The following is a 27947-nucleotide window of genomic DNA, read 5'->3' as shown; positions in this document are numbered from 1 at the left end:
TTTATGTAAGCCCTTAATTTCCCTTAAGCCAGTTAAGTAGAGCTCTTTCATTAATTAATTTTGGCAAAGCCACACTTGCACAACACACACAAAGATTCACACAAACAAGCAAAACAGAGGCTTCATTTTCCCATTCCGAAAGGGAGGTTTTGTTTTATCCTCTATGGTAACAGAGACAGTAGGGATAGAAAGTTTGTTTATATCATGAAGGTGTGTCTGTGAAAGCCGGGCAGGTGTTCTGTGACTTGTTGTAGGTGGGGCAGCTGCATCAGAAGGATCAAAATCATCGGCAGGGTTTAGAAGACAGGGAGGGGGGTTCCCGTAATCGGAGAAAACTGTGTGACTCACTCCTAGTGCATGAGGAGAGCTTAGGGCAGAGAAGCATGAAAGCATCTATGTGGGGAACCTCTGACCATTTTCCATCGGGTCTAAGAAAATTCCCCAAATTCCTCCGAATCTGAAAATCGAATGTTCCATTTTCAGGTCATCTGGCTCATACTGGGGCCAGGCCACATTGCAAAAGAAAATGAGACGTTTGGGTCATGTGTCTTGTTTGAGACCCAGCGAGGAGAGATTTTGTAGGTGACAGCCCAGCGGGGAGTCCTGAGGTGGCCACCAAGTGGCAGAGCCCGTTTTTTTTTTGCTGGAGGGCAGAGTGTGCAGTAGAAGCAATGAAGTTTCAGGAGTTCCTGTCGTGGCGCAGTGGTTAACGAATCCGACTAGGAACCATGAGGTTGTGGGTTCGGTCCCTGCCCTTGCTCAGTGGGTTAACGATCCGGCGTTGCCGTGAGCTGTGGTGTAGGTTGCAGACGTGGCTCGGATCCCGCATTGCTGTGGCTCTGGCGTAGGCCGGTGGCTATGGCTCCGATTCGACCCCTAGCCTGGGAACCCCCATATGCCGTGGGAAGCAGCCCGAGAAAGAGCAAAAAGATAAGATAAAGATTAAAAAAAAAAAAAAAAAAAGCAATGGAGTTTCCCATCCCAGATTGCAGAGAGACGTCCCTTCCGGTGACTGGGAGAGGTTGGAAACAAGGGGTACCCCGGGTCCTCAAAGGGGCGTCCCCCTAAGAGGTCTGGGATCCGTAAATGACGTCTCTTTGGCAGGGACGTGTGTCTGGCCCCTTGGGAACCAGGCAAGTGAGTCCAAATGACTGACAGGTGTTTGGTGACGTCAGCGGAGGGGGAAATGCACCTGGACTGAGAAAAGGAGGGAACGTGAATGAGGCGACAATGCGAAAGTGAGGAGTCACTCACCTTCTGCCTGACGGCTGTGACCCGTGTTGGAGGCGCTGAGACCCAAATCATCAGAGGCGCTCGAGATCTCAGACCCGAGGGCAGGGGCGGTCCCTCCGTCCCTACAGAATCGCTTCGTCCGGCTCCGGCACGCTCCCTGGGGGGCGGGGAGGGGGGGCCCAGTCGGTGCTTCCGAGCTGGCAGGTGGGTACCGACCTCCGACCAGATCTTTCCTACCACCTGGGTCCTTATGCCACATGAAAGCACCGCCGGGCATCGGCAGAACCGCGGATGGGACCTCGCCCTCGCTTCGGGTCCGGGCCGCGTCTCAGGCACACGCAGGCATCCTTAGGGTGGGGAGGGGCGGGAGGGAAAGGACTCGCTCGCAACACCCCAGAGTGTAGTCCCGGCTGTTGTCTTCGGGGTCCCGAGAGTGCTGGCGGAGGCTGAGGCACGGAAAAGGAGGGCCGGGGAACCCTCCCGCGTTCTGGCACCAATTCTGGCAGCAATTCTGGCAGAAACCCGGCGGTGAGGAGGAACAGCGAGACCTCCAGCAGGTTGCTGCACCAGCTGAGCAGCCGGGAGCATTGAATGGAGAGAGCTCGGGCTCCGCTTAGGGAGCAACCAGTGATACAGGGCAAGGGCTAGTTCCTATTTTCAGCACAGGGAAGATATGTTTTGCTGTTACGATGTAACAGTTTCTCCACTAATTTTGTCTTGAAGCTTTGTGTTTCCTTTTGTACAGTTACCGCCTAACTACAGTGTTTCTGGTGAACTTCCTTGGACATAAGTGGATTTTTTTGTTTGCTTGTTTTTTGTTTAGTGGCATATGATTCCCAGGCTAGGGGTTGAATCCAAGCTGTAGTCGCTGGTCTACGCCCTGCGGGAGCAACGCCAGATCTGAGCCACATCTGTCACCTACACCATAGCTCAGGGCAATGCCTGGATCTTTAACCCACTGAGTGAGGCCAGGGATTGAACCTATGTCCTCATGGATGCTCGTCAGATTCGTTTCCACGACAGGCGCTCTGTATCTAAACCTAGACACAAGCTCTTAACACTGGCCTGAGTCTTAAATTCCCAGGGACAAAAAGCATGGAGCAAACTCTTCTGGGAAGATTTTTCTTTTTTTCTTTCTTTTTTTTTTTTTTTTTTTTTTTTTTTTTTGGTCTTTTTAGGGCCACACTTGTGGCATAAGGAGGTTGCCAGGCTAGGGCTCCAATAGAACTGCAGCCTCCGGCCTATGCCAGAGCCACAGCAATGCAGGATCTGAGACAGCGTCTGTGACCTAAACCACAGGGCAAGGCAATGCTGGATCCTTAACCCACTGAGCAAGGCCAGGGATCAAACCCACGTCCTCATGGACACTAGTCAGGTTCGTGATCTTCGGAGCCACGATGGGAACTCTTATAATCTTCAAATTATCTTTGTGATTCATTATTTTTCTCTACTCTTTACCTGTTTTCAACGTCATTGATTTAGACTCTATTTTTTAGTTCCTACTGCATCCTTTATGTTTAATTTGCTAGTCCCTCTCCATTTTAGTAAAGTGTAAGCATAGGCTATCAATTTTAGACCTTTCACTTACGCATTTATTCTATAAATTACCCTCTATAGTTACCTTGTCTGTAGTCATTAACTTTCTTTAGTTGTGTTTTCATGTTCACTTAGTTAAAAATATTTTCTAATTTCTCTCAAAACTTATTCTTTGATCCCTGGGCTGTTTAGAAGATTGTTGCTTCACTGAAAAAAAAAAAAAAAAAGATACTTGAGAATTTACCAGCTATCTCTGTGTATTGATTTCTACTATGCACTTTGTATGATTTCACATCTTTTATATTTGTTAAGGTTGTTTTATGGCTCAGACTGTCATCTGTCTTGGTGAATGTTCCATATAAAGTGAGAAGAATAGCACCCTGCTCTTGTTGGATGGAGTGTTCTGTAAGAGTCAATTCAGGTCAGCTAGCTGACAGTGCTGGTCAGGTCTTCTATATTCTTTGGAATTTTCTGCCCGCCTATTATGCTAGTTACCGAAAAAGCCATGATGATGTTTCCAGCATTAAGATTGGATTCGTCCATTTCTCTTTCCAATTCGTCCATTTCTCTTTCCAATTCTATCAGTTTTTGCCTCATGTATTTGATGCTCTCTTGTTTGGCACATACACAGTTAAGATTTTTAAACATTCTAGAAGGAACGACCTTTTCTTTTTCCCCTTGTTTGGCCGCCTTGAGGCATTCGGGGTTCCTGGGCCAGGGATCCGATCCAAGCCGTGGTTGCAACCTATACTGCAGCTGCAGCAATGCTAGATCCTTAACCCGCTGTGCTGACCCGGGGATTGCAAGTGTGTCCTGGTGCTGCAGAGATGCCACCAAGCCTGTTGTGCCACAGTGGGAACTGCAGGTATGACCATTTTTTTAAAAAATTTATTTTATTGAAGTATAGTTGACTTACAATGTTTTATTTATTTCTGCTCTACAGCAGAGTGATTCGGTTGTACCTATATATTCTTTTTCATATTCTTTCCCATATGGTTTATTACAGAATATTGAATATAATTCCCTCTTCTCTACAATAGGACCTCGTTGTTTATCGGGAATGACATTTTTATCATATTGTCATCCCCCTCCCCCTTATGCCTGATAGTCTTCCTTATTGTGAAGTCTGAAATTAAAGTAATAAAGCTTTTCCAGATTTCTTTCTTTTTTTTTTTTTTGTCTTTTGTCCTTTTAGGGCCGCAGCCACGGCATATGGAGGTTCCCAGGCTAGGGGTCCAATCGGAGGTGTAGCCACCGGCCTACTCCACAGCCACAGCCACTCAGGATCTGAGCCGCGTCTGCGACCTACACCACAGCTCACAGCAATACTGGATCCTTAACCCACTGAGCAAGGCCAGGAATCGATCCCACACCTCATGGTTCCTAGTCAGATTCATTAACCACTGAGCCACGACGGGAACTCCAATTTTTAATTAAAGTTTCTACCTTCTTTACAACTTTTTATTTATTTTTGTGAAGAAGTAAATGAATCATTTTTATAGGATCATTTTCATCATTCAACTAGCTAATCAAAGCCTTTTGATATTGTCTAACTTATTCTCTCAAATTGCAAATAAATGTGTAGTTTGCTCTACAGAATAATCTAATTCTAATTCAAGTTCATCTTTTTGTTAAGGATACTTCAGGGTGTTCCTGCTGTGACGCAGCAATGACAAACCTGACCATTATCCATGAGGACACAGGTTTGATCCCTGGTCCCACCCAGTGGGTTAAGCATCCAGAGTTGCTGTGAGCTGCAGTGTAGGCCATCAGCTGCAGCTCTGATTCAATCCCTACCTTGCAAACCTCTGTATGCATTGGGTGTGGCCCTACCAAAAAAAAAAGGATACCTCAGAATCCAGTACTATGTTCTTCTCATTGCCTGCAACTGGGGACCATTATGCCGGGGTGTGACAGGAAGATTGATTTCTGTGCCATGAGGATTGATCAGAAGGATACGTGCCCCAGAGCCATTTTCCCACAACCTGTCCTCTTGTGGTTTCACCTGTCACTGACAACCATTCTGTAGACCCACTGATATTCTAGAGGAAGCAAAATGTTCATATTCTATTAGCATTTCTGCACTTGCACTTAGAATTCATCTGCAAAGAACTATTCCTCATTCTCTATTCGATTACCCTTAAATAGTCTGCACTGGAAAGAGAGGAGAAATTATTTATATTTCCTTTCATTTTTCAGCTTCCAGAATAACTAGTCAGCTCCTTAACTTTCTGAGAGACTTGTGACTGTGGCTTTCTATCATTAGGAGCATGTGGATATTTAAAGTACCTGATGTATTTAAATTCTACCCAGGGACTTTTTTTGGAGGCTTAATTCGTTTCCTTACTGTGGAGTAGAGTTCTTTTCAACTTGAAGCCTGTGCTGTCCTCATTCTCAGGGGACCCCCGTTGTCCTTGGGTCCTGGTTGAAATAGATGTTCCATCTTGGTCATTTCCTGCCCTAGATCTGGAATTGTCCATTTTTTAAAAGACAGTATATTCTTTATGAGAAACTGCATTTCGAGAACACGGGCTGAGTAACTCGTGTGATACTTACTCAGGATAGGGCTATTATCTGTAGATCTGTTTAATGGAAAGACATATACTCAGAATTCCTGTTGTGGTGCAGCAGAAACAAATCCAACTGGCATCCATGAGAATGCAACTGATACCGATGGCTGGCCTCACTCAGTGGGTTAAGGATCCGGCGTTGGCATGAACTGTGGTGTAGGTCGCAGACGTAGTTCAGATCCTGCGTTGCTGTGGCTGTGGTGTAGGCCAGTGGCTTCAGCTCCGAGTCAACCCCTAGCCTATATATATATAATTTTTACTAAATTGGTTGCTTTTCAATTTTTCTATCTTTTTAACCAAACTGTGAATAATCTCTTATATAATGTACTTATTGAGGTTAATAGTCAATGTTTTATTAGAATATATATGATTAAGTTAGTAAAATCTTTGTAGTTATTTTGCATAATTCTCTTTCAGTAGAAATTTGCACTCAAATCTTTTTTTAGGAATTCCAGGGTTCCTGTGGCTCAGTGGTTAACAACTCCGACTAGGAACCATGTGGCTGCGGGTTGAACCCCTGGCTTCGCTCAGTGGGTTAAGGATCCGGCGTTGCTGTGAGCTGTGGTGTAGGTTAAAGACGTGGCTCGGATCTGGTGTTGCTGTGAGCTGTGCTGTAGGCCGGCAGCTGTAGCTCTGATTAGACCCTTAGCCTGGGAACCTCCATATGCAGCGGGTACGGCCCTAGGAAAGACAAAAAGACCACAAAAAAAAAATCTTTTTTTAGGAATTCCCACTGTGGTACAGGGGAATGATCAAGCTTGTTTCTGTGGCATTGCTGGTTCCATAAGGATCCAGCATTGCCACAGCTGTGGTATAGGTTGCCGATGTTGCTCGGATTTGGTCACTGTCCCAGGGGCTTCCATATGCCACAGGTGCATCTGAGAAAGGAAAAAAAAAAAAAAAAAACACTAAAAAATGTAATTGCTGGAAACAAACTAAATGTCCCTTGAAGATGAATGGGTTAAGAATATGTACATAGGGAGTTCCCATCATGGCTCAGTGGAAACGAATCCGACTAGGAACCATGAGGTTGTGAGTTTGAAACCTGGCTTCGCTCAGTGGGTTAAGGATCTGGTGTTGCTGTGAGCTGTGGTGTGGGTCGCAGACATGGCTCAGATCCTGTGTTGCTGTTGCTGCGGCTGTGGCGTAGGCTGGCAGCTGTAGCTCTGATTAGACCCCTAGCCTGGGAACCTCCATATGCTGTGGATGGAGCCCTAAAAAGATAAAAGAAAAAAGTATATATACACAATGGAATACTATTTAGTCATTGAAAAGAATGAAATAATGACATTTGTAGCAGTAGATGCAACCAGAGATTCTCACAGTAAGGGAAGTAAGTCAGAAAGATAAAAACAAATACCATTCATGTGGAATCTAAAATGTTGCTGAAATGAACCTATCTACAGAACAGAAACAGACTCAAAGACATGGAGAACAGACTTGTGGTTGCCAAGGGGGAGGGAATGGGATGGACTAGGAGGTGGGATTAGTAGATGCAAACTATTACAGTTAGAATGGATGGACCTGGAGTACCCGTTGTGGCTCAGCGGGTTAAGAACATGAGAATGCAGGTGCAATCCCTGGTCTTGCTCAGTGGATTAAGGATCTGATGTTGCTTTGGCTGTGGTGTAGGCCAGCAGCTGTACCTCCAACTCGACCCCTAGCCCTCCATATCTCAGGTGCAGCCCTAAAATAAATAAATAAATAAATAAAAAGAATGGACGGGCAAAGAGGTCCTATTGTTTTGCACAGGGAACTATATCTAATCTCTTGTGATAGAACATGATAGAAAATAATAAGAGAAAAAGAATGTGTATATATATATATATATGTATGACTGGGCCATTTTGCTGTACAGTAGAAATTGACACATTGTAAATCAACCACATTTTAATAAAAAATTTTAGAAAAATTTAAAATGCAGCTGGAATACTGCGATTTTTATGGATATAGTATAACTTTATTACATTGTGAGATTTATATATTTGGTTTACTTTTGTGATTAAATTTTTTTATTTTTATTATTTTTAAAAATCTTTCTAGGACCACACCCATGCCACATGGAGGTTCCCAGGCTAGGGGTCGAACAGGAGCTGCACCTGCCAGCCTACACCACAGCCACAGCAATAGGGGATCTGAATCATGTCTGCGACCTACACCACAGCTCACCCCATCGCCAGATCGTTAACCCACTGAGCGAAGCCAAGGATCCAACCTGTGTCCTCATGGATGCTAGTCAACTTGTTTCTGCTGAGCCACGATGGGAATGCTTGTGATTAAATTTGATTGTTTTAATTATGTTATTATATAATGTTGTTTGATAAATATGTAAAATATTTATGTTTGCCCGAAAGTGAAAACTATAACTGAGGTAAGTTAATTCAGACATTTCCAGGTGCTATTCTTGTTGCTCCACTATGTTTCATCTCTGCCTCTCTCTGTCATCATTCATTGAAACTTATAGGTCACTCTGTAACAGTTTTTTAAAATTTTTATTTAAAAAGGTTTATCATTTATTTGTCTTTTTAGGGCTGTGCCCTGCATATATGGAAGTTCCCAGGCTAGGGGTTGAATTGGAGCTGTAGAAGCCGGCCAACCCTACAGCCACAGCAGCAAATGATCCAAGCCACATCTGCTACCTACACCAAGCTCACAGCAATGCAGGATCCTTACCCATTGAGTGAGGCCATGGATCGAACCTGAGTCCTCATGTATACTAGTTGTGTTTGTTACTGCTGAGCCACGATGAGAACTCCCATTCTGTAACAGTTTTTAATTGTATTTGTAGATGTTTATAATATAACAGATAGGTAGAGGGATAATGTGTATTTGCTTATTTATATTCTTATTCCTTCACAAAAAGAAGAATAATTGAAGAATACTAAACACACTTTGACCCACCTGACTCTTCTCACATAAGAATATATCCTTGGAGTTCCTGTCATGGTGCAGCAGAAACGAATCCAACTAGGGACCATGAGGTTGTGGGTTTGATCCCTGGCCTGACTCAGTGGGTTAAGGATCTGGTGTTCCTGTGGCTGTGGTGTAGGCGGGCAGCTGTAGCTCCGATTAGACTCCTAGCCCGGGAACCTCCATATGCCACAGATGCGGCCCTAAAAAGTGGACAAAAAAAAAAGAAGAATATATCCTAAAGTAACTTCATACATGGGTGAAGATGGTCTTCATTCAGTTCATAGCTGCAGGAGAATATGTGAATGCTGCATTGTTTATTCAAAATCTTCCAGCAAATGAACACGTTGCTTGATTATATCATAAGTGGTTTTTTGCCACACCTGTGGCATATGGAAGTTCCCAGGCCGATGATCAAATCCAAACTGCAGCTGCAATCTACCCCACAGCTGTGGCAACACTGAATCCTTACACTGCATCCTTAAACATGTACTTTTTTGGTTTTTGGCCTTGGCTTGATGTGAGATCTTAGTTCCCAGAGCAGGGTCTGAACTCAGGCCACAGTGGTGAAAAAACTGAGGCGTAACCACTGCTCCATCAGGAAACTCCAGCAACATACTCATAAAATCCACTCCAAGTACGAAAATGCGTTAGTAATAGAGGAAATCATGTATTATGTTCAGCAGTAGATAGAGCTGAGCCGAAGAAGGTGGCATATTTTTGTTCATTAATTTTCCTAGAATTATTCTGTCTCAAATTAAAATCGATGTCTGCCAGATATGAAGTGAAGGGCAGGCGAACCTGGAGATGGAAATTCTCTTCCTCACTCAGACGGGAGCTGGAATTCTGGGAAACTCCTCCCTCCTTTGTCTTTACAACCTCACTTTGTTGACCGGATCCAAGATGAGACCCACAGATCAGATCGCCAACCAACTTGCCTAAGCCAGCATCTTGGTTCTCTTCTCCAGAGGGATCCCACAGACAAGGGCAGCTTTTGGAATGAAATGTTTCCCGGATGAGGCTGGATGTAAACTTGTCTTCTGTTTACACAGAGTGGCCAGAGGGGTTTCGATCAGCACAACCTGCCTTCTGAGTGGCTTCCAGGCCCTTAAGTTTTGTTCCAGAAACTCTTGGTGGATAGACTTCAGAATTCAATGTCTAAAGTCCATTGGCTTCTGTAGTTTTCTTTTCTGGATCCTACAACTCGTGGTAAATGTCTGCGTTCCTATTAGAATAACTGGCCCAAGAAGTGGCAAAAACATAAATGTTAAGACCTATTATGGGTACTGTTCCTCACTCACGCCAGACAAATTCATGCGCTTATCACGTGCAGTTGTGCTGGTTTTGGTTGATGTTGTATGTTTGGGCTGTGTGATATGGACTCGTGGGTACATGCTCTTTGTCCTGCACAGGCACAAGCAAAAAGTCCAACACATTCACAGCAAGACTTTCCCCCAGACCTTCCCACGAGGCCAGAGCTACATGATCCTGGTGAGCCGCTTTGTCTACTGTTATTGTACCTCTTCCATTTTGACTCTTTGCGTTACTCTTATTGTGAATCCAAACCAGTGGCTGAGGGTTATCTCTGTGCTACTAGCATCATGTCTCTCTGCTTTCAGCCCCTTTGTGCTCCTCAGCAGTGACTCCCGTGTCTCTCACTCCTTCCTTGATTTCTGCACCAGAAAAACAGTTTCTTCATTGTCTAGCTCAACAGTTACACTTCTTTTGATTTCTGCAGTTGATATTAATAATCGATCAATTATCAATTTGCATTTTTAATTATTTAAACTAGATGGTTTTCGGTCCAAATTATTCTGCTAGAATTTGTGATATAATGGTGAATAAGAATTTTTTTTTTTTGTCTTTTTGCCATTTCCTGGGCCACTCCCGCAGCATATGGAGATTCCCAGGATAGGGGTCTAATCGAAGCTGTAGCCACCGGCCTACACCGGAGCCGCAGCAACTCGGGATCCGAGCCGAGTCTGCAACCTACACCCCAGCTCACTGCAATGCCGGATCCTTAACTCACTGAGCAAGGCCAGGGACTGAACCCACAACCTCATGGTTCCTAGTAGGATTTGTTAACCATTGAGCCACGATGGGAACTCCAAATAACTCCTTTTATTTCTGACAAAGAAAAAACTTTATTGGGTAGAGGCACCCAGGTAAAGAACAGCAGTGCAATGAACCCAGGAGAACTGCTCTGTTGCGTGGCTTTACAGTCTCAGGTTTTATGGGAACGGTGTTCGTTTCTCGATTGTCTCTGGCCACTTGCCTTGCTTGGCCCATATTTGGTCTGGCTCAGGGGTCTTCTTTGCGGCATATGCACCTATCAGACAAGATGAAGTCCAGCGCCAGGGATTCTGAGAGGCTTTTTTGGGGGTGCCCAAGGTGTGTGGAAGTTCTCAAGCCAGGGGTCAATTCTACACCACAGGAGTGACAACGCTGGATCTTGAACAGCCAGGCCAACAGAACTCCAAGAACAATTCTTATTAGGTAAGCAAATAACAGATCTATACACAAATTATGAATTCCCTTTTACTAACCAAACTGAAAAATGGTATAGGAATATGTGTGTGTGTATGTGTGTGTGTGTGTGTGTGTGTGTGTGTGTGTGTGAATGCACAGGCAAACACAAAGATTCATTCATGTTCAGACAGAATTCCAAAAAGTTACCAGGTGTAAACAGTGCTTTGATCAAGGAGAAAGAATGACCAAGACTTTTAACTCTGTTAAACAAGAAACAACTGGAGTTCCCGTCATGGCTCAGTGGTTAATGAATCCGACTAGGAACCATGAGGTTGCGGGTTCGATCCCTGGCCTCGGGTCAGTGGGTTAAGGTTCCAGCATTGCCGGGAGCTGTGGTGTAGGTGGCATATGCGGCTCAGATCCCTCTTGCTGTGGCTCTGGCATAGGCCGGTGGCTACAGCTCCAACTGGACCCCTAGCCTGGGAACCTCCATATGCCATGGGTGTGGCCCTAGAAAAGACAAAAAGACAGAAAAAAAACCCCAAAAAACAAAAAACCAGGCTCTAAGTGGAGTCACCTGTGTTAAATCCAGGACTTAATACCTAATATAAATGCAGTTACAACCTTTCCCAGAAATGTAATCCTCAGTGATCAGTGAGGAATTTTCTGGTCAGTTCCAAGGGGACGATCTGTCACGTGGTCTCTCTCTACACCTCAAAGGAAGACGAAATAGAGCCTTTTTCTCCAAAGGGAGAGGACCTTATGAGAAATAATCATTTTTTCTGTTTATGATTTTTGTGTGGTACCTTTAAAACTTTCCCTTTCTGTAGCTTTTGGGGCTCCTCTCTACTTGCTAGGTGGGATGCTGCCAGATTCATGAATCACTCAATAAAGCCACGTGGATATTTAAAATGTACTCAGTTGAATTTTTTTTGTTTAAGGCTGCACTTGGAACATATGCTATAACCAATTCTTTAACCAACTGCACTGGACAGGGGATCAAAATTGCACCTTATCCAACCTGAGCCACTCCAGTCGTGCACTACATCACAGCAGGAACTCTTGAATTTTGTTTTGCAACAACTTTCTATTTTAAAATTGTTGAGGAGTTCCCGTCCTGGCTCAGCGGTAATGAACCCAACTGTTATCCATGAGGACTAGGGTTTCACCCCTGGCCTTAAGTGCGTTAGGGATACAGCGTTGCTATTAGGTGTAGCGTAGGTCAGATACCACATTGCTGTGGCTGTGGTATATGCAGGCAGCTATGGCTCCAATTCAACACGTAGCATGGGAACTTCCATAGGCCTCGCATGCGGCCCTAAAAAGACAAAACAAAAAACAAAAAACAAAAGTACAGAGAGTAATACTCTTTAATAAACACGAGCTAATGTGATTTTTATACACTAAAAACATCAATTGTATACTATAAAGTGGAACGTGCATGTACAAAGAGTTTTGATTTTTAGACACAATAATTTTGTGTTTAACGGATATGACGGTGTCTCTTACTGAACTGGCGACAATCACTGACTTACGTGAACAAGCACAGACCCCACCAGGCCCATCTCCTTCAGAGCTGCCTAATATGCCTCATCTCCGTAGTCCATTAGAGCCAAGACGGCTTTTTTTTTTTTTTTAACTTTATTGGTTTTTCTTGTTGTTGTTTTTTCTCTCTCTGTGTGTGTGTGTCTTTTTTGCCTTTTCTAGGGCCGCACCCACTGCACATGGAGGTTCCCAGGCTAGGGGTCTAATCGGAGCTATAGCTGCCAAGCCTATGCCAGAGCCACAGCAACGCGGGATCCGAGCCACGTCTGCGACCTACACCTCAGCTCACGGCAACGCCGGATCCTTAACCCACTGAGCAAGGCCAGGGATCAAACCCTCAACCTCGTGGTTCCTAGTTGGATTCGTTAACCACTGAGCCACGACGGGAACTCCAAAATGGCTTTTTTTAAGTTAAAACCTACTAAAAGTTACAAAAGCCACTTTAATGCTTCCGTTTCCGTGCATTTGAAGAGCAATAAGATAATGTATAATCTCATGCATTTAGAGCAGCGGATGTTCACTAGAGAAGGCTTCACGGAATGTGAATTAACGTGTAAATAATTCAGACATCAATAGCTTTGACGGCCTTTAAATGGCCTTCCCCAATTGAAGAGTAAGTGAAGTTTCTCCCCGACCTAAAATAAGGAGGTCAGTTCAGGGAAATCACAGGGGACAGCAGGACTCTTTCCAGCAAAAGCGCCCGCCTACCGGACTGTAAAGCGGCCCAAACTCCTCAACCCATAATGCGAGGCGTTGAGCGGCAGCGAAGGCCACCCAATGAGCACTCAGAGGCTTGGCATTTCCGGAAGGGTGACGGGTGAAGGCGGGACTTCCGGCGTTTTAGAGGCGGTCACTTTGGCGGTTTGCTGGGACTGAAGGCCGTTGCCGCAGGCTGGGGATGGAAGTAACAGACGGTGATGGCACAATGAAAGGCTTTGTCCAGTGAACAGAGGCACTTTTAAGGTCGGGGATATCGCCGCCTACGAGGCCGGCAGGAGACAGCGGCGTCGGGGCCTCTCGCGACGCTCGGCTGTCCCCTCTCCGCCCCGCCCTGTGGGTCCGGGGGCGGCGGCCGCGCTGAGGGACCCGCCCCCGGGGAAACGCTCGTGCTCGGGCCTCCCAGCCCTCACCCGCCAGACACCGAGGCCCCGAGCGCGGGGCGCCTGCTCGCGTGCCTGCAGCCGGTCCAGGACGGTGAGGCGGTGGTGGGTGGCAGCCGTTGCAGGCGGAGGGACCGGCGGGTGCAGAGGCTTGGAGGTCGGGCCGAGCCTGGAGGGTTGGCGGAACCCGGGGTCCATGTTGCTTCTGCAAGGGACGGAGTTTGCGGAGAGTGGCCCACGCGGTGCCAGGCCGACGAGTTGACCCTTCCTTCCTGAGACCCTTGGAGCCATGGAAGTTGTGAGGAGAGAGACATGATCTGAGTTAGATTCGAACCCCCCCCCCCCCCCCGCAGAGTGTGTTCAATAGACCAGATTGAAGGGCCGCTGAGGACATTGAGCAGAAGGAGGTGGGGTCCCTCCCCCCGCAAGGACACACGACGGCTGAGAGTCAATACAGAGGTTAGGCAGTAGGGGAGTTCCCGTCGTGGCTCAGTGGTACGAATCCGACTAGGAACCAGGAGGTTGCAGGTTCGATCCCTGGCCTCACTCCGTGGGTTAAGGATCCAGCGTTGCCATGAGCTGTGATGCAGGTTGGAGTCACAGCTCGGATCCCGTGTTGGCTGTGGCTGTGGTGTAGGCGGGCAGCTACAGCTCTGATTGGACCCCCTAGCCTGGGAACCTCCATATGCCGCAGGTGCGGCCCTAGAAACGACAAAAAAAAAAAAAAAGAGGGAGAGAGATTAGACAGTAGGCCCGAGGACAGATCCCTGGCTGGGTGCCTCCCAGGGGTGCAGAGAAGGCCTGAGCCCCTGGAAAATCGCCATGCTCCCATCCCTCTAAGACCTGCCTCTTCCCGCAGGTTTCCATGGCTGCGGAAGTGCTTTTGGAACCTCCTCAGGTAAGTGGAGGTGTCCTCATCCCTCACTGGTGGCAGCCCCTGTTTTCTCCGGAAAGTTGTGATGACGTGAGACTTGTCCCCTGGCAGTTTCCCAGCCCTTGGGCGTGGGTGGAGACCCTGGAGAATGCTAGGTCAGGGTCCTGAGTGGAGTCCAGGGGTTGTGTGGAAGGGTTCCCATTTGAGGCGAGATGTGGAAGCTGAGGAGAGAAATGGGAAGTGTCTGGAGGTCTCCTGTCTTTGCAGGTGGGGAGTAGGTCAGACTTGGAGTGACTGCCTGTGAAGTTAGGGCTGTGTTCCGGAGGCGGTGGGGGGTCTGGACGGGCTGAGGGAGGTGATGCGTTCTGGGTCTTCACAGGCTGCCTCTGGCTGCAGAGTGGCCAGCAGAGTGACCACAGTGGGGAGTGGGAGTGAGAGGAGAGAGCGGACAGCCCCAGGGGCCCCAGGATCTGGACTCTCCTCTGATTTGGGCCTCTTAAGAGGCAGGCTGGCCACGGGTGGATGTGTGAGGAGGCGGACTGTGGGTCCCCCGGAATGAGGCTGTTGCAGGTCTCATCTGTCTCTGTGCTGGCAGGGCCGTGTGACCTTTGAGGACGTGGCGCTGTACTTCTCCTGGGAGGAGTGGAATCTCCTCGATGAGGCTCAGAGATGCCTGTACCAGGATGTGATGCTGGAGACCTTTGTGCTTGCATCCTCCCTGGGTAAGGTCTTAGACGTGCCCCTCAGGCCTGGGCAGGGCTCTGCCTTTCTCTTTTCTCCAGGCTTAGGTACGTCTCCATCTAAACCATAGGCACTGCTTCCACTAGGGAACTCCAGTATATATTCCTTTTTAAAAATATTCTTTCCATTAGGGCTTAAATTGAAGTAGAGTCGATTTACAGTTGTTAGTTTTTGGTGTACAGCAAAATGATTCGGTTATACTTGCTTGGTTTTTTGTTGTTGAATTTTTATAATTCTGTCTGTATTCTGGATATTAACCCTTTATCCGATAGCTGATTTGCAAATATTTTCTTCCATATTGTGAATTGCCTTTTAACTATGTTCATAACATCCTCTGATGCATCAAAGTTTTTATTTTGATGAAGTTCTTTTCTCTTGTGTTGCTAGTGTCTTTGATGTCATATACTAGTAATCATTGCCAAATGCATATCACGAAACTTTTCCTTTTTGCTTTCTTTTAAGAGTTTTATAGTCAGAGCTCTTAACTTTATATATGTATTTTTTTAAGGGCCGCTCCCGTGGCATGTGGAGGTTCCCAGGATAGGGGTCGAATCAGAGCTGTAGCCATCGGCCTACGCCGGAGCCACAGCAACGCGGGATCCGAGCCTGGTCTGCCACCTACACCACAGCTCATGGCAACGCTGGATCCTTAACCCACTGAGCGAGGCCAGGGTAGAACCCACAACCTCATGGTTCCTAGTTGGATTCGTTAACCATTGAGCCACCATGGGAACTCCCTAGAAATACAACTTTTTAATTTATATCCTCTTCTTTTGCTGAAATCATTTATTGTAACAATTTTGTGGGGGAATCTTTGTTTTTTTTGTCTTTGCCTTTTCTAGGGCCTCTCCCATGGCATATGAAGGTTCCCAGGCTAGGGGTCTAATCGGAGCTGAAGCTGGCGGCCTACACCACAGCCACAGCAACTTTGGATCCCAGCCACATCTGCAACCTACAGCACAGCTCACGGCAACGCCAGGACCTTAACCCACTGAGCAAGACCAGGGATCGAATCTGCAACCTCATGGTTCCTAGTCAGATTCGTTAACCACTGAGCCACGATGGGAACTCCTGTGGGGAAATCTTTGTTTCATGAGTTGTTATAATTTGCTTCTTCCTTTCTCTTTTGTCTTCTTCTTATTTCTCTTTCTTGCCTAATTGCTCTGTCTAGAATTTCCAATATTCTGTTGAATTAAGTAGTGGTGGACGCTGGAATTCTTTTCTTGTTCTTTACCTTGGAGGAGTTTTCATTCATCATCATTGTGTATAATATTAGCCATGCGTTTTAAATCCTTTGCTTTCACTGCATTAATAATAAGTTCAGCAGTATTTTCATCATGAGTGGGTATGAAATTTTGTTTGGTGATTTTTCTGCATTGAAGAGGTGGTATGATTTTTTTTCCTCATTCTGTTAATGTGACATCTGACATTGAATTTTGTATACTTAATAATCCTTGTATTCTAAGAGTAAATCCCAGTTGCTCACAGTGTTTAATCCTTTTAATATCCTGCTGAGTTCAATTTGCTAGTATTTTGTTGATTATTTTTGCACCAGTAATCATCAAATATATTGGTCTCCAGTTTTGTTTTAGTGTTTGCTTTTTTGTTTGTTTGTTTCCCCATTTTTGGCTGCACCATAGCATATGAAGCTCCTGGGTCAGATCTGAGCCACAGTTGTGACCTAAGCTGCAGCTGCAGCAGTTCCTACTTTAATATTTCATTTTAGTAATGCTTAGAGTCTTCTAATTTTTTTCTTTTTTAGTCAGTCTAGTTTAAGGAGTCTCAATTTTTTTTTTCTTCGTCCACGCCGAGACATGAGGACGTTCCTAGGCCACGGATCTAACCTGAGCCACAGCAGCAACTCAAGCTGCTGCAGTAATAATGCCAGATACCTAACCCACTGCACGACGGAAGAACTCCAAGTTAGCATGTGGAGTTTCCCAGGCTAGGGGTCGAATCCTGGCAGCACCTGCCAGCCTGTGCCACAGCTGCAGCAATGTGGGATTTGAGCCACATCTGCGAACTATACCACAACTCATGGCAACACTGGATCCCCGACCCACTGAGTGGGCCATGGGTTGAACCCAAATTCTCATGTTTACTAGTCACATTCGTTTCTGCTGTTCCACAGTGGGACCTCCCCGAGTCTTCTCAATTGTGATAGCCTTTTCAAAGGGCCAACTTTGGGTTTTGTTGATTTTTATTTTTTTTTCTTCTCTGTTGTATTTATCTCAGTCTTAATGTTGATTTCTTCATTTGCTAGTTTTGCTTTTTTTTTTTTTTTTTTTTAGGGGTGTACCCACAACATATGGAAGTTCCCAGGCTAGGGGTCGAATTAGAGCTATAGCTGCCAGCCTACACCACAGCCTCAGCAACACCAGATCTGAGCCGCGTCTGAAATCTACACCACAGCTCACAGCAACACTGGATAACCCACTGAGCGGGGCCTGCAACCTCATGGTTCCTAGTCAGATTCGTTTCTGCTGCACCCCGATGGGAACTCCCTTTTTCTAGTTTTGAATTTAGTTTTTTCTTTTTGTAGTAACCTAAGTTGTAAATTTAGGTGGTTGAGTTCTTTTTCCCTTTTTATTTGTTTATTTTTTTTTTTGTCTTTTTGCTATTTCTTTGGGCCGCTCCCGCGGCATATGGAGGTTTCCAGGCTAGGGGTCGAATCGGAGCTGTAGCCACTGGCCCACGCCAGAGCCACAGCAACACAGGATCCGAGCCACGTCTGCAACCTACACCACAGCTCACGGCAATGCCGGATCGTTAACCCACTGAGCAAGGGCAGGGACCGAACCCGCAATCTCATGGTTCTAGTCAGATTTGTTAACCACTGCGCCACGACGGGAACTCCTCTTTTTCCCTTTTTAATGTGATTGTAGCTATTTCCCATTTAGTTTTGCTTTGGCTTCATTTCATAATTTTTGCTATATTGTGTGTTCCTTTTCTCTTGCTTCTAAGTATAGTCTGATTTCCTTTGGGATTCTTCTTTGACCCACTGGTTGTTTAAGAGTGTGTTTTTTAGGAGTTCCTGTTGGGGCTCAATGTTAAGGAACCCGACTAGTGTCCATGAGGATGCAGGTTCAATCCCTGGCCTTGATCAGTGGGTTAAGGATCCTGCCTTGCTGTGGCTGTAGTGTAGTCTGGCAGCTATAGCTCCAATTCAACCCTGGGAATTTCTATTTGCAGTGGGTATGGCCCTAGAAAGATTAAAAAATAAATAAGTAAATAAGAATGTGTTCTTTAGGGAGTTCCCTTGGGGGTCACTGGGTTATGGTCTGGTGTTGTCACTGCCGTGGCTTAGGTGGCTACTGTGGGGATGGTGTATTCTCTGGCCCAGAACCTTCCACATGCCACAGGCACCACCAAAAATGAAAAAGAGTTTGTTATTTAATTCCACAATTTTGTGGGTTTTTTTTTTTTTCTTAGTTTCTTATTTCTTTTCTTTTTTTTTCTTTTTGTCTTTTTTTTTTTGTCTTGTTGTTGTTGCTATTTCTTGGGCCGCTCCCGTGGCACATGGAGGTTCCCAGGCTAGTGGCTGAATCGGTGCTGTAGCCACCGGCCTACGCCAGAGCCACAGCAACGCAGGATCCAAGCCGCGTCTGCAACCTACACCACAGCTTACAGCAACGCCGGATCGTTAACCCACTGAGCAAGGGCAGGGACCGAACCCGCAACCTCATGGTTCCTAGTCGGATTCGTTAACCACTGCGCCATGACAGGAACTCCAGTTTCTTATTTCTAACTTCATTCCACAGGGGTCAGAAAAGACACTTTTTATGATATCTTTTTTCTGAATGAGGCTTAGCTTGTGGCCTGATATATTACAGTTAATCCTGCAAAATGTTCAATCAGCAAAATATATATGACTTTTTGTTGGATAGAGTGTTCTCTATACCTTGTTAGTTGGTTTATTTTGTTGTTCAGATTTATTATTTCTGTGTGTTTATTCTTTCTACTATTGATAGTGGGATATTTATGTCTCCAGCTATTATTATAGAACAGTGTTTCTCCTTTCAATTCTGTCAGTTTTTTTCTTCATATATTTTCATGGTCTGTTTTGAGGTACATAAAATGCTTTGAATTGTTGTTTCGTCTATAGTGGCTACAGCTCTGATTAGACCCCCTAGCCTGGGAACCTCCATATGCCACGGATGTGGCCCTGAAGACAAAAAAAAAAAAAAAAATTGTTCTTTGTCTCTTGTAGATTTTTTTTTTTTTTTGATGTAAAGTGTATTGTCTGAAATTAATGATAGCCACTCCTGCTCTCTTTGGGTTAGTATTTACTTGGACTATCATTTTCCAAGCCTTCACTTTCAACTTTTTTGTGTCTTTGGGTGTAAAGTGAGTTGTTTCTTGTATACAGCATATAATTGGGTTATGTTCTTTTATCCATTCTGCCATTTTGTCTTTTGCTCAGAAAGTTTATTTCATTGACAATTAGAGTACTTACTAATGAGGAAGGATATACTTCTGCCATTTTGTTGTTTTTTTCTATATCTTAGGTCTCTTTTGTCCCTCATTTCTTGTGTTACTGTGTTTTGTGTTCAGTGGATTTTTTTGGTGGTGAGGGGAACTGCACCTGGTGCCGTTGGGTGTTCCTGGGTCAGGGATTAAACCCGAGACATGGCAGTCACTGCAGTGACAGTGATGGGTCCTTAACCTGCTGAGTCTCAAGGAAGCTCTTCAGTTGATTTTTTTGTAGTGAAATCTTTAAATTCCTTTGTGTATTTTCTTTAGCTATTTTTTCTTTGTAATTACCATGGAGATTATGTTTATGAGGCTAAAATTATAACGCATAATTTTAATTTATACCAGTTCAGCTTGAAAAATATTAAAACAAATGCTTTGCTTCTATATAGCACAGTCCCCACCCCTTTCAGGTTTTTGCTTTTTTTTTTTTTTTGGCTGTGTCCAAAGCAGGCAGAAGTTCCTGGGCCAGGGATAAAACTGTGCCACAGCTATGACCTGAGCCACAGTAGTGACAATGCCGGATCCTTAACCGCTGAGCCACCAGGGAATTCTACCTTTAGATATTGATGTCACGGAATGACATCTTTATGAGTTGTGTATCCAAACACTTAGAGTAGTAGTTGTTTTTTATGCATTAATCTCTTAAATATGATCCCGAGTTATAATGATCCCAAGTTATAATAAGACTGCTTTTATAATTGTCTATGTATTTAACTTTGTCTGAAACCTTTGTTTCTTCATGTTGCTATCTAATATCCTTTCATTTCAATCTGAAAGAGTCTGTTTAATACTACTTGTTAATATTAAAATTATATGTGTTGGAGTTCCCATCATGGCACAGTGGTTAACAAATCTGACTAGGAACCATGAGGCTGCAGGTTCGATCCCTGGCCTTGCTCAGTGGGTTGAGGATCCAGTGTTGTCGTGAGCTGTGGTGTAGGTCGCAGACGAGGCTCGGATCCCGTGTTGCTGTGGCTCTGGCGGAGGCCGGCGGCTACAGCTCTGATTCGACCCCTAGCCTGGGAACCTCCATATGCTGCAGGAGCAGCCCTAGAAAAGGCAAAAGACCAAAAAAAAAAAATAAATAAAATAAAATATGTTAAAATCATAAGCAATACTTCAGGAGTTCTTATGATGGCTCAGCAGTAATAATTAGTATCTATGAGGACACGAGTTTGATCACCTACCGCAATCAATGCATTAAGGATCCGGCATTGCCATGAGCTGTGGTGTAGATCACAGACAAGACTCAGATCCTGTGTTGCTGTGGCTGCGGCATAGGCTTACAGCTGTAGCTCCATTTTGGACCCCAAGCCTGGGAACTTCATATGCCTTGGGTGCGGACCTAAACAAACAAACAAGACAAGAATACTTCATTTTTTGTAGGGCACATCTAGAGGTAAAGAATGCCCTCGGGGGAGTTCCTATTGTGGCTCACTGGTAACAAACCCGTCCAGGATCCATGGGACTCGGGTTTGATTCCCTGGCCTTGCTCAGTGAGTTAAGGAGCCAGCCTTGCCTTGAGCTGCAGTGTAAGTCACAGACAGAGCTCGGATTCTGCATTGCTGAGGTGTAAGCCGGCAGCTGCAGCTCCAATTCAGCTCCTAGCCTGGGAATTTCTGTATGTTGAGAGTGAGGCCCTTAAAAAAAAAAAAAAAAAGAACGCCCTTGGTTTTTGTTTATCTGTGATGTCTTAACTTATTTTTTCTCCTTTGTTTTTGAAGAACAATTTTACTTAATATAGAATTCTTGGTTGACCTTTCCCCCCACATTTCAACACTTGGAATATATCTACCCCCTGCCTTCTGGCCTCTGTGGTTTCTGATGAATTTCTCATACACTTTTTGGGGATCCCTTGTATTGTAATGTGTGCTTCTCACTTGCTGCTTATCAGTCCAACACCAGCTGCCCCAAAGCCTCCCGAGGAAGGATTTGCTATCACTGTTCTTGAGGTCAGCCTAATGGATCCCACCTGTCTTGCCCGCTCCCAGGCTGGATGACCCCATGGGTCTGAAGTTTGGCTCCCTTCTTATACTTTGCATTTATTTGTGCCTGACTGCCTGGAATTGTAGTCACTTATGTAGTCACTACTTACAGAAGTGTTTTTGCAAGATCCTTTGGAAAGTTTCTCCTGTTATTATTATTATTATTATTATTTACTCTGCCCACAGCATATAGAAGTTCCCAGGCTAGGGGTGGACCTGTGCCATAGCAACAAAGAGGCACTGCAGTGACAACAGCAGATTCTTAACCTGCTTCGCCATAAGGGTACTCCTGGCTTTCCAAATTTTTTTTTTAATGGCCATACCTGAGGCATGTGGAATTTCCCAGGCTAGGGACTAAACCTGCACTTCTGAATCAACCTGAGCTGCTGCAGTTGGATTCCTAACCCCCCTGCTGTAGTGGGAACTCCCTGACTTGCTGCTTTTAAGACTTTCTTTGCGAGTTCTCACTGTGGTGCAGCAGGTTAAGATCTATTGTTGTCTCTGTGGTGGTGCAGGAAGTGGCTTAAGGATCCAGCGTTGCTGCAGCTGCAGCATAGGTTGTAGCTGTAGCACAGATTTGATACCTGGCCCAGGAACTTTCATATGCCTTGGGTGCATCCAGAAAAGAAGAGGAAAAGAAGAGACTCTCTTTGCCTTTGGCTTTTGAAATTTGATTATAATGTGCTGCATGGTTGTTGAATTTATCCTGCTTGGAGTATGCTGAGCTTCTTAGATGTTAATATTTGTGTATTTCATCAGATTGCGTTGGTATTGGCTGTTATTTCTTCACATATGCTCTCTGCCTTTGTGTCTCTTCTCTTCCTTCTGGATTTGCACATTGCACTTGGTGGTCCACCTGTTGGTATCCCACGGGAGCTTATGCTCTGCTTGCTTCTGTTCAGTGCCTATTCTTCCTCAGATTTGATACCTTCAAGTTCACTGATTGTTTCTTCTTTCTGCTTAAATCTGCTTTTGAATCGCTGTGGTGACCTTTTCATTTAGTTATATTGTACTTTTCAGCTCCAATATTTCTTTCTTTCTTTCTGTCTGTCTTTTTTTTTTTTTTTTTTTTTTTTTTTTAGGACCATACCTGTAGCATATAGAAATTCCCAGGCTAGGGGTTGAATTGGAGCTATAGCTGCCAGCCTACACCATAGCCACAGCAACACCAGATCTGAGCTGCTTCTGCAACTATGCCACAGCTGGCAGAGGCCACGCTGGATCCTTAACCCACTGAGCGAGGCCAGCGATCGAACCCATGTACTCATGGATCCTAGTCAGGTTCTTTTTATTAGTTTGTTTGTTTTAGGGCCATACCTGCAGTATATGGAAGTCCTCAGGCTAGGAGTTGAATCAGAGCTGCAGCTGCTGACCTATGCCACAACCATAGCAATATCAGATCCAAGCTGCGTCTGTGACCTACATGGCAGCTCATGGCAACGCCGGATCCTTAACCCATTGAGGTGGGCCAGGGATCAAACTCACATCCTCATGGATACTAGTTGGGTTTGTTTCTCCTTAGCCACAATGGGAACTCCTGTTTTTGGTTTTTTGGTTTTTGGCCACCCCATGGCATATGGCCACATCAGGCCAAGGATCAGGTCCATGCTGCAGTTGTGACGTAAGCTGTAGCTGTGACAATACCTGATCCATAACCCACTGAAGGAGGCCAGGGACTGAACCCGAGTCCTCATGGATAATGGTCAGATTTGTTTACACTGTGCCACAACGGGAACTCCTGATTCTTTTTTGTTTCCCCTATAGTGATATGTCCACTTTGTTCATGCAACATTTTCTTGACTTTATCCACATTTCCTCTTTGATCATATTTTAAAACAGTTGATTTAAAGTTTTTCTGTAACAAGTATGCCATTTGGCCCTAAGAGTGGTTTCTGTTGATTTGTTTTTTTTCTTTAGAATGGGCCATACTGTTGATATGTATGTCCTGTGATTTTTTTGTTGAAAGACTGGTGTCTGTGTCTTACATCATGGTAACTTGAGATCCAATTCTCCCTCTTGCTAGGGTTTGCTGAGTTTGTTTTGCTTAGTTTTTGGGTGTGTGGTGGTTTGTGTTTTTTGTTTGTTAGTTGTGTAATGGTTGTAGTGTGTCTCTGTCCTGGAGATCAATCCACAGTATTGAAGGTCCTCTTAGGTTTTTCTGAGCCTAGGTATGCATGGTAACTTTCTAAGTTCCTCTGTATATGAGATTGATTTTGAATGTCCTAGTCCTTGCATATGTGCCTGTCAAAAGGGGACTAAGAGAAGAATGTTGTAAGAGCAGGGGAGGGAATAGATGTCTGCCCTGTAAATCCCCTGTGACATTGCTCCACCCAGTGAGGAGAGGGCCTTTGCAACAATGATAGTGTGGTTTGAAACAATGGCTGCCCCTACTCTGGCACCTCCACCTTCAGAAGCAGCAAATAGGGCACAGATGTCTCATTTATTTATTTATTTACTTACTTATTTAGTCTTTTGTCTATGTAGGGCCACACCCATGGCATATGGAGTTCCCAGGCTAGGGGTCCAATCGGAGCTGCAGCCTCTGGCCTGTGCCAGAGCCACAGCAACACAGGATCCAAGCTGTGTCTGCGGCCTATACCACAGCTCACGGAAGTGCTGGATCTTTGACCTACTAAGCAAGGCTAGGGATTGGATTCTCGTCCTCATGGATGCTAGTTGGGTTCGTTAACCACTGAACCATGATGGGAACTCCAGATCTCTCATATTTAGAGAGATCTTATGGCCTTCCTTGGTTCCTGGAAGCCGCTCCAGGAGCCTGCACATGGTGCCTGCCTCAGGGCTCAAGAATAGGGGAGTTGGAGGTTGAATAACATTATCATGCTAAGACTTGAAAGTGAATAAAATTAAAGCAGTTTAGCATTGCAGCAGATTACAGCAGATTGATTCTACAGTTTAGCTGTCCAGGAGGAAAGATAGATTCCTGGTTCTTAACTACTCTGCTGTCTTCCCTATAGCTGTGCCCTTAGGTACTTTTTATAATGTTTTAAACTCTCTTGGAGTTCCCTGGTGGATCAGCAGGTTAAGGGTCAGGCATTGTCACTGCCTTGGCATGGGTTTGATCCCTGGTCTATATGCCATGGGCGTGGACAAAAAAAAAAAACATAAGAGTACTCCCGTGGAACAGTGAGATAAGGATCTGGCATTGTCACTGCAGTGGCTTATGTCACGGCTGTGGCATTGGTTTGATCCCTGGCCTGGGAACTTTCACATAAAATCATGTTCATAAAACATTAAATAAAAAAAATCTTTCCAGTGGTCTGTTGTGTGCTGAGTTGTGTGTGCAGGTATTGGCTGTTGACTTGTCCTATCCTTTCCTTAAGATTTCAGAGTTCCTCATCTCATGTACTTCCTCAGCTAGGGCTAGAGAAAAAGTCCTCTGTGCTTTGCAGGATGGACATGACTCCAGTTCTCCATCTTTCTCCACAAGATGGGCTCAGAGGGGTCCTGACCCAGATAAATGGCACTTGGGGGAGGGCACGATTTCAGGGCTTCGTTGATATTGTATCAAGATCCTGTCCTATTTTACTTGTGTTTTGGTGCTCTTGCCAATGACACATCACTTCTCCTTTCCCCCTCCATTCTTTTTTTTTTTTTTTTTTTGGCCACACCCTTGATATATGGAAATTCCTAGGCCAGGGATCCAATCTAAGCTGCAGCTACAGCAATGCCTGATCCTCAGCCTGCACCTCAGAGGCATCCTGAATTGCAGCAGAGATAATTCCTGATCCTAAATCCACTGGGCCATAGCAGGAACTCCTCCCTTCTCTATTCTTGACACTTTGCTGACTTATCATTTCTACTCATCTTTTCCAACCCAGGGCTACTCTGGACCTACTTCCCACAGACAGCTTGTCTCACTCATTCCTCACACTGTTCCCGCCTCAGTGCTTTTCTACACTGTTTGTCCTAATGTGTGCACATATTTGGTAAACCTTGAACACCTGTTCACTTTGTTCCAGTCAGATATTTCTGGGCCTGGGATGGACTTCTGCACAGCATCATGTGTCATCAGCAGATAGAATCCTGCTAAAAGCCATTGACAGAAGATGGAGCTATAGAGCATACCTTTCTCCCTGGGTCACACCCTTCCTGAGTGTCCTGTGGCTGGTGAGGGCTGAACCATTCTGTGATCTTAAGGACCCAGGAAGAACAGCAGCTGCTTCCTCAAGCTAACCCCAACGCTCTTTTCTTGATAAATGTTTCCCAGACTGATTCTTTGATGTGTTGAATTACATTTGTGTGGGGTTTGCCCCCCCCCAAGAACATTAACATATATTTCACCATCACTTCTTTGCTTTCAGGTTGTTGGCCTAGAGCAGAAGATAAGGAAGCATCTTCTGAACAGAGCATTTCTGTAGGAGTATCACAGATCAGGACTATCAAGGCAGATTCATCTCCCCAGAAGGCCCAGGCCTTTGAGATGTGTGGCCCACTCCTGAGAGATATCTTGCACCAAGGAACACATCTTGGGCAGAAGCCGTACACGGATGGGCATCAGAATTTCTCTGCCAAGCTTCAGCAGTACCAGGGACAGCACTTTAGAGAGATACCCTTCAGAAGTTCTGTGCACAGAGCCTTGTTGGTAAAGAGCTGCACAACGCATGTGTCAGGGAGATCCTTTTCCTGTGGGGAGATTGGCAACGACTTCTTAGCCAGTGTGGAATTCTTCCATCAACCAGTGACTCACACTGAAGAGACAAAGAATAGTAATGAGTGTGAGGCTGCCTTTCACGATGGAAAAAGGCATCAGAACTGGGGAGAAGGCAATGAAGCCTTCAGTTACACAGAAACACTAGTTGAGGACCAAAGACTCCTCACTAGAGAAGTGCTTTATGAGTGCAGCAAATGTGGAAAAGCCTGTAGCCGAAGATGTAACCTCATTCAGCACCAGAAAGTCCACACTGGAGAAAGACCTTATGAGTGCCATGAATGTGGAAAATTGTTTACCTACCTCTCCAGTTTTATTATACATCAGAGAGTTCATACTGGAGAAAGGCCTTATGAGTGCAGCGAATGTGGGAAATCCTTTAGCCAAAGCTACAGCCTCAATAGCCATAAGAAAGTTCACACGGGAGAAAAACCTTATGAGTGCAGGGAATGTGGGAAATCTTTCAGTCAAAGATCTAACCTTATTCAGCATCAGAGGGTTCACACAGGAGAGAAGCCTTATGAGTGCAGTGAATGTGGGAAAGCTTTCAGCCAAAACTTTAGCCTCATTTACCACCGTAGAGTTCACACTGGAGAAAGGCCCCATCAGTGCAGTGAATGTGGAAAGTCCTTTAGCCGCAGCTCCAGCCTCATTCACCACAGGAGACTTCATACCGGAGAAAGGCCTTATGAATGCAGTAAATGTGGTAAATCCTTTAAGCAAAGCTCGAGCTTCAGTTCACATCGGAAAGTCCACACAGGTGAAAGGCCTTATGAATGTGGAGACTGTGGAAAATCATTTAGCCATAGCTCCAACCTTAAGAATCACTGGAGAGTTCACACTGGAGAAAGGCCTATCGAGTGCAGTGAATGTGGAAAATCGTTTAGCTGCAAATCTAACCTAGTTAAACATCTAAGAGTTCACACTGGAGAAAGGCCTTATGAGTGTCGGGACTGTGGAAAATCCTTTAGTCAAAGTTCCAGCCTCATACAACACCAGAGAGTTCACACTAGAAAAAGGTCCTGAGTGCAGTCAATGTGGGATAAATCCTTCAGTTGCAAGTAGGACCTCACTCAACACTAGAGACCTGACAGTAGTGAAAGGCCTTAGGTATTCTGGCATGTGCAATTTGCTTCTAGTATAATTACACTGGAGGAGAGAAATTATGAGGGAGCCACCTAATACACCTGAAAATTCGCCATGGGAGATCCCCCTTAGGTCCTAGGTATGTGAGAATCCTTACGGACTGGCATTAAGGACTGGCATTAGACTTTTGTACATGGGCTTTTGATCTGGATCCTTGCCAGATTTACATTACTGCCTGTTCTGTGGCAGTATTCACTGCACCTCTACCTCCTGGCAGGTCCACACAGTCAAAAGTACCTTCCAACCTGCTCAGGGAAGCTGACCTGTCTCATCCCCATTTACCAGGGGAAGTAATACGTGGTGTTAGCCGTGGGGTCCTCATTCCCTTCTCATTTCCAAATGGAGGCATGGACCTGACCCACTTTTGGCCCAGTGGACCCAATCTGAGTTCTCTTGGTTGCTTGCCAGTAAAGACTGCATTTTTAAGGACATATTAGTTTCTAGTGACGTGTATTTTGGATTTTCCCAGTGTCTATGTCCCCAGTCTGGGAACTGCATGCTGCATATTGCTTTCCATTTTGCAATAATAAAGGCATTAATGCTTAACCCACCTTTCGTCCTAGGGTTCTACTCACTGTGAGGTGATCTGAAAACAGCTGGGCTCGGAGTTCCACTTGTGGCTCAGCAGTATTGAACCCAGTTAGTATCGATGAGGACATGGGTTTGATCCCTGGCCTCTTTCAGTGGGTTAAG

The 27947-nt window shown here is 45.2% G+C and overlaps 4 protein-coding genes across 4 annotated transcripts in view; 2 read left to right on the top strand and 2 right to left on the bottom strand.

The window, feature by feature from the left end:
- The window catches only part of LOC110261339 (zinc finger protein 444), a 996914-nt gene that overhangs the window by 847043 nt on the left and 121924 nt on the right, over nucleotides 1-27947 (bottom strand). The gene's annotated exons all lie outside the window — the stretch shown is intronic.
- The window catches only part of LOC100737142 (uncharacterized), a 117529-nt gene that overhangs the window by 80826 nt on the left and 8756 nt on the right, over nucleotides 1-27947 (bottom strand). The window lies entirely within an intron of this gene.
- Nucleotides 1525-13209, top strand: LOC106510602 (vomeronasal type-1 receptor 4-like). Its single transcript, XM_084959110.1, has 4 exons — nucleotides 1525-1586; nucleotides 9218-9366; nucleotides 9556-9740; nucleotides 13108-13209. Exons 1-4 carry the CDS (start codon nucleotides 1525-1527, stop codon nucleotides 13207-13209), a joined length of 498 nt encoding a protein of 165 aa, XP_084815236.1.
- LOC100513741 (uncharacterized) lies at nucleotides 13089-27804 on the top strand. The gene is made up of 4 exons (XM_013998867.3): nucleotides 13089-13457; nucleotides 14223-14261; nucleotides 14833-14959; nucleotides 25762-27804. The coding sequence occupies exons 2-4, from the start codon at nucleotides 14229-14231 to the stop codon at nucleotides 27132-27134; spliced, it is 1533 nt and encodes a 510-aa protein (XP_013854321.1). The 5' UTR covers nucleotides 13089-13457; nucleotides 14223-14228; the 3' UTR covers nucleotides 27135-27804.

Source organism: Sus scrofa, chromosome 6 (genome assembly GCF_054392235.1).
Source record: "Sus scrofa isolate SSC_HxYL_T2T_F1_AM1 chromosome 6, Sscrofa_HxYL_maternal_Yorkshire_Landrace_v2.0, whole genome shotgun sequence".
In the NCBI taxonomy this organism is placed as follows: domain Eukaryota; kingdom Metazoa; phylum Chordata; class Mammalia; order Artiodactyla; family Suidae; genus Sus; species Sus scrofa.
Note: the sequence above shows the minus strand (reverse complement) of the source record. Positions and strands in the feature narration are given on the sequence as shown.

Bases quoted from the DNA above. Each gene is read 5' to 3' on its own strand.
- LOC106510602 (XM_084959110.1), top strand. From the start codon at position 1,525: ATGGGACCTCGCCCTCGCTTCGGGTCCGGGCCGCGTCTCAGGCACACG. The intron at 1,587-9,217 runs GTGGGGAGGGGC...TCTCTTCTCCAG, and splicing joins CACACGCAGGCATCCTTAGG to AGGGATCCCACAGACAAGGG. The intron at 9,367-9,555 runs GTTCCAGAAACT...CACTCACGCCAG, and splicing joins CTTCCAGGCCCTTAAGTTTT to ACAAATTCATGCGCTTATCA.
- LOC100513741 (XM_013998867.3), top strand. From the start codon at position 14,229: ATGGCTGCGGAAGTGCTTTTGGAACCTCCTCAG. The intron at 14,262-14,832 runs GTAAGTGGAGGT...CTGTGCTGGCAG, and splicing joins TGCTTTTGGAACCTCCTCAG to GGCCGTGTGACCTTTGAGGA. The intron at 14,960-25,761 runs GTAAGGTCTTAG...CTTTGCTTTCAG, and splicing joins TGTGCTTGCATCCTCCCTGG to GTTGTTGGCCTAGAGCAGAA.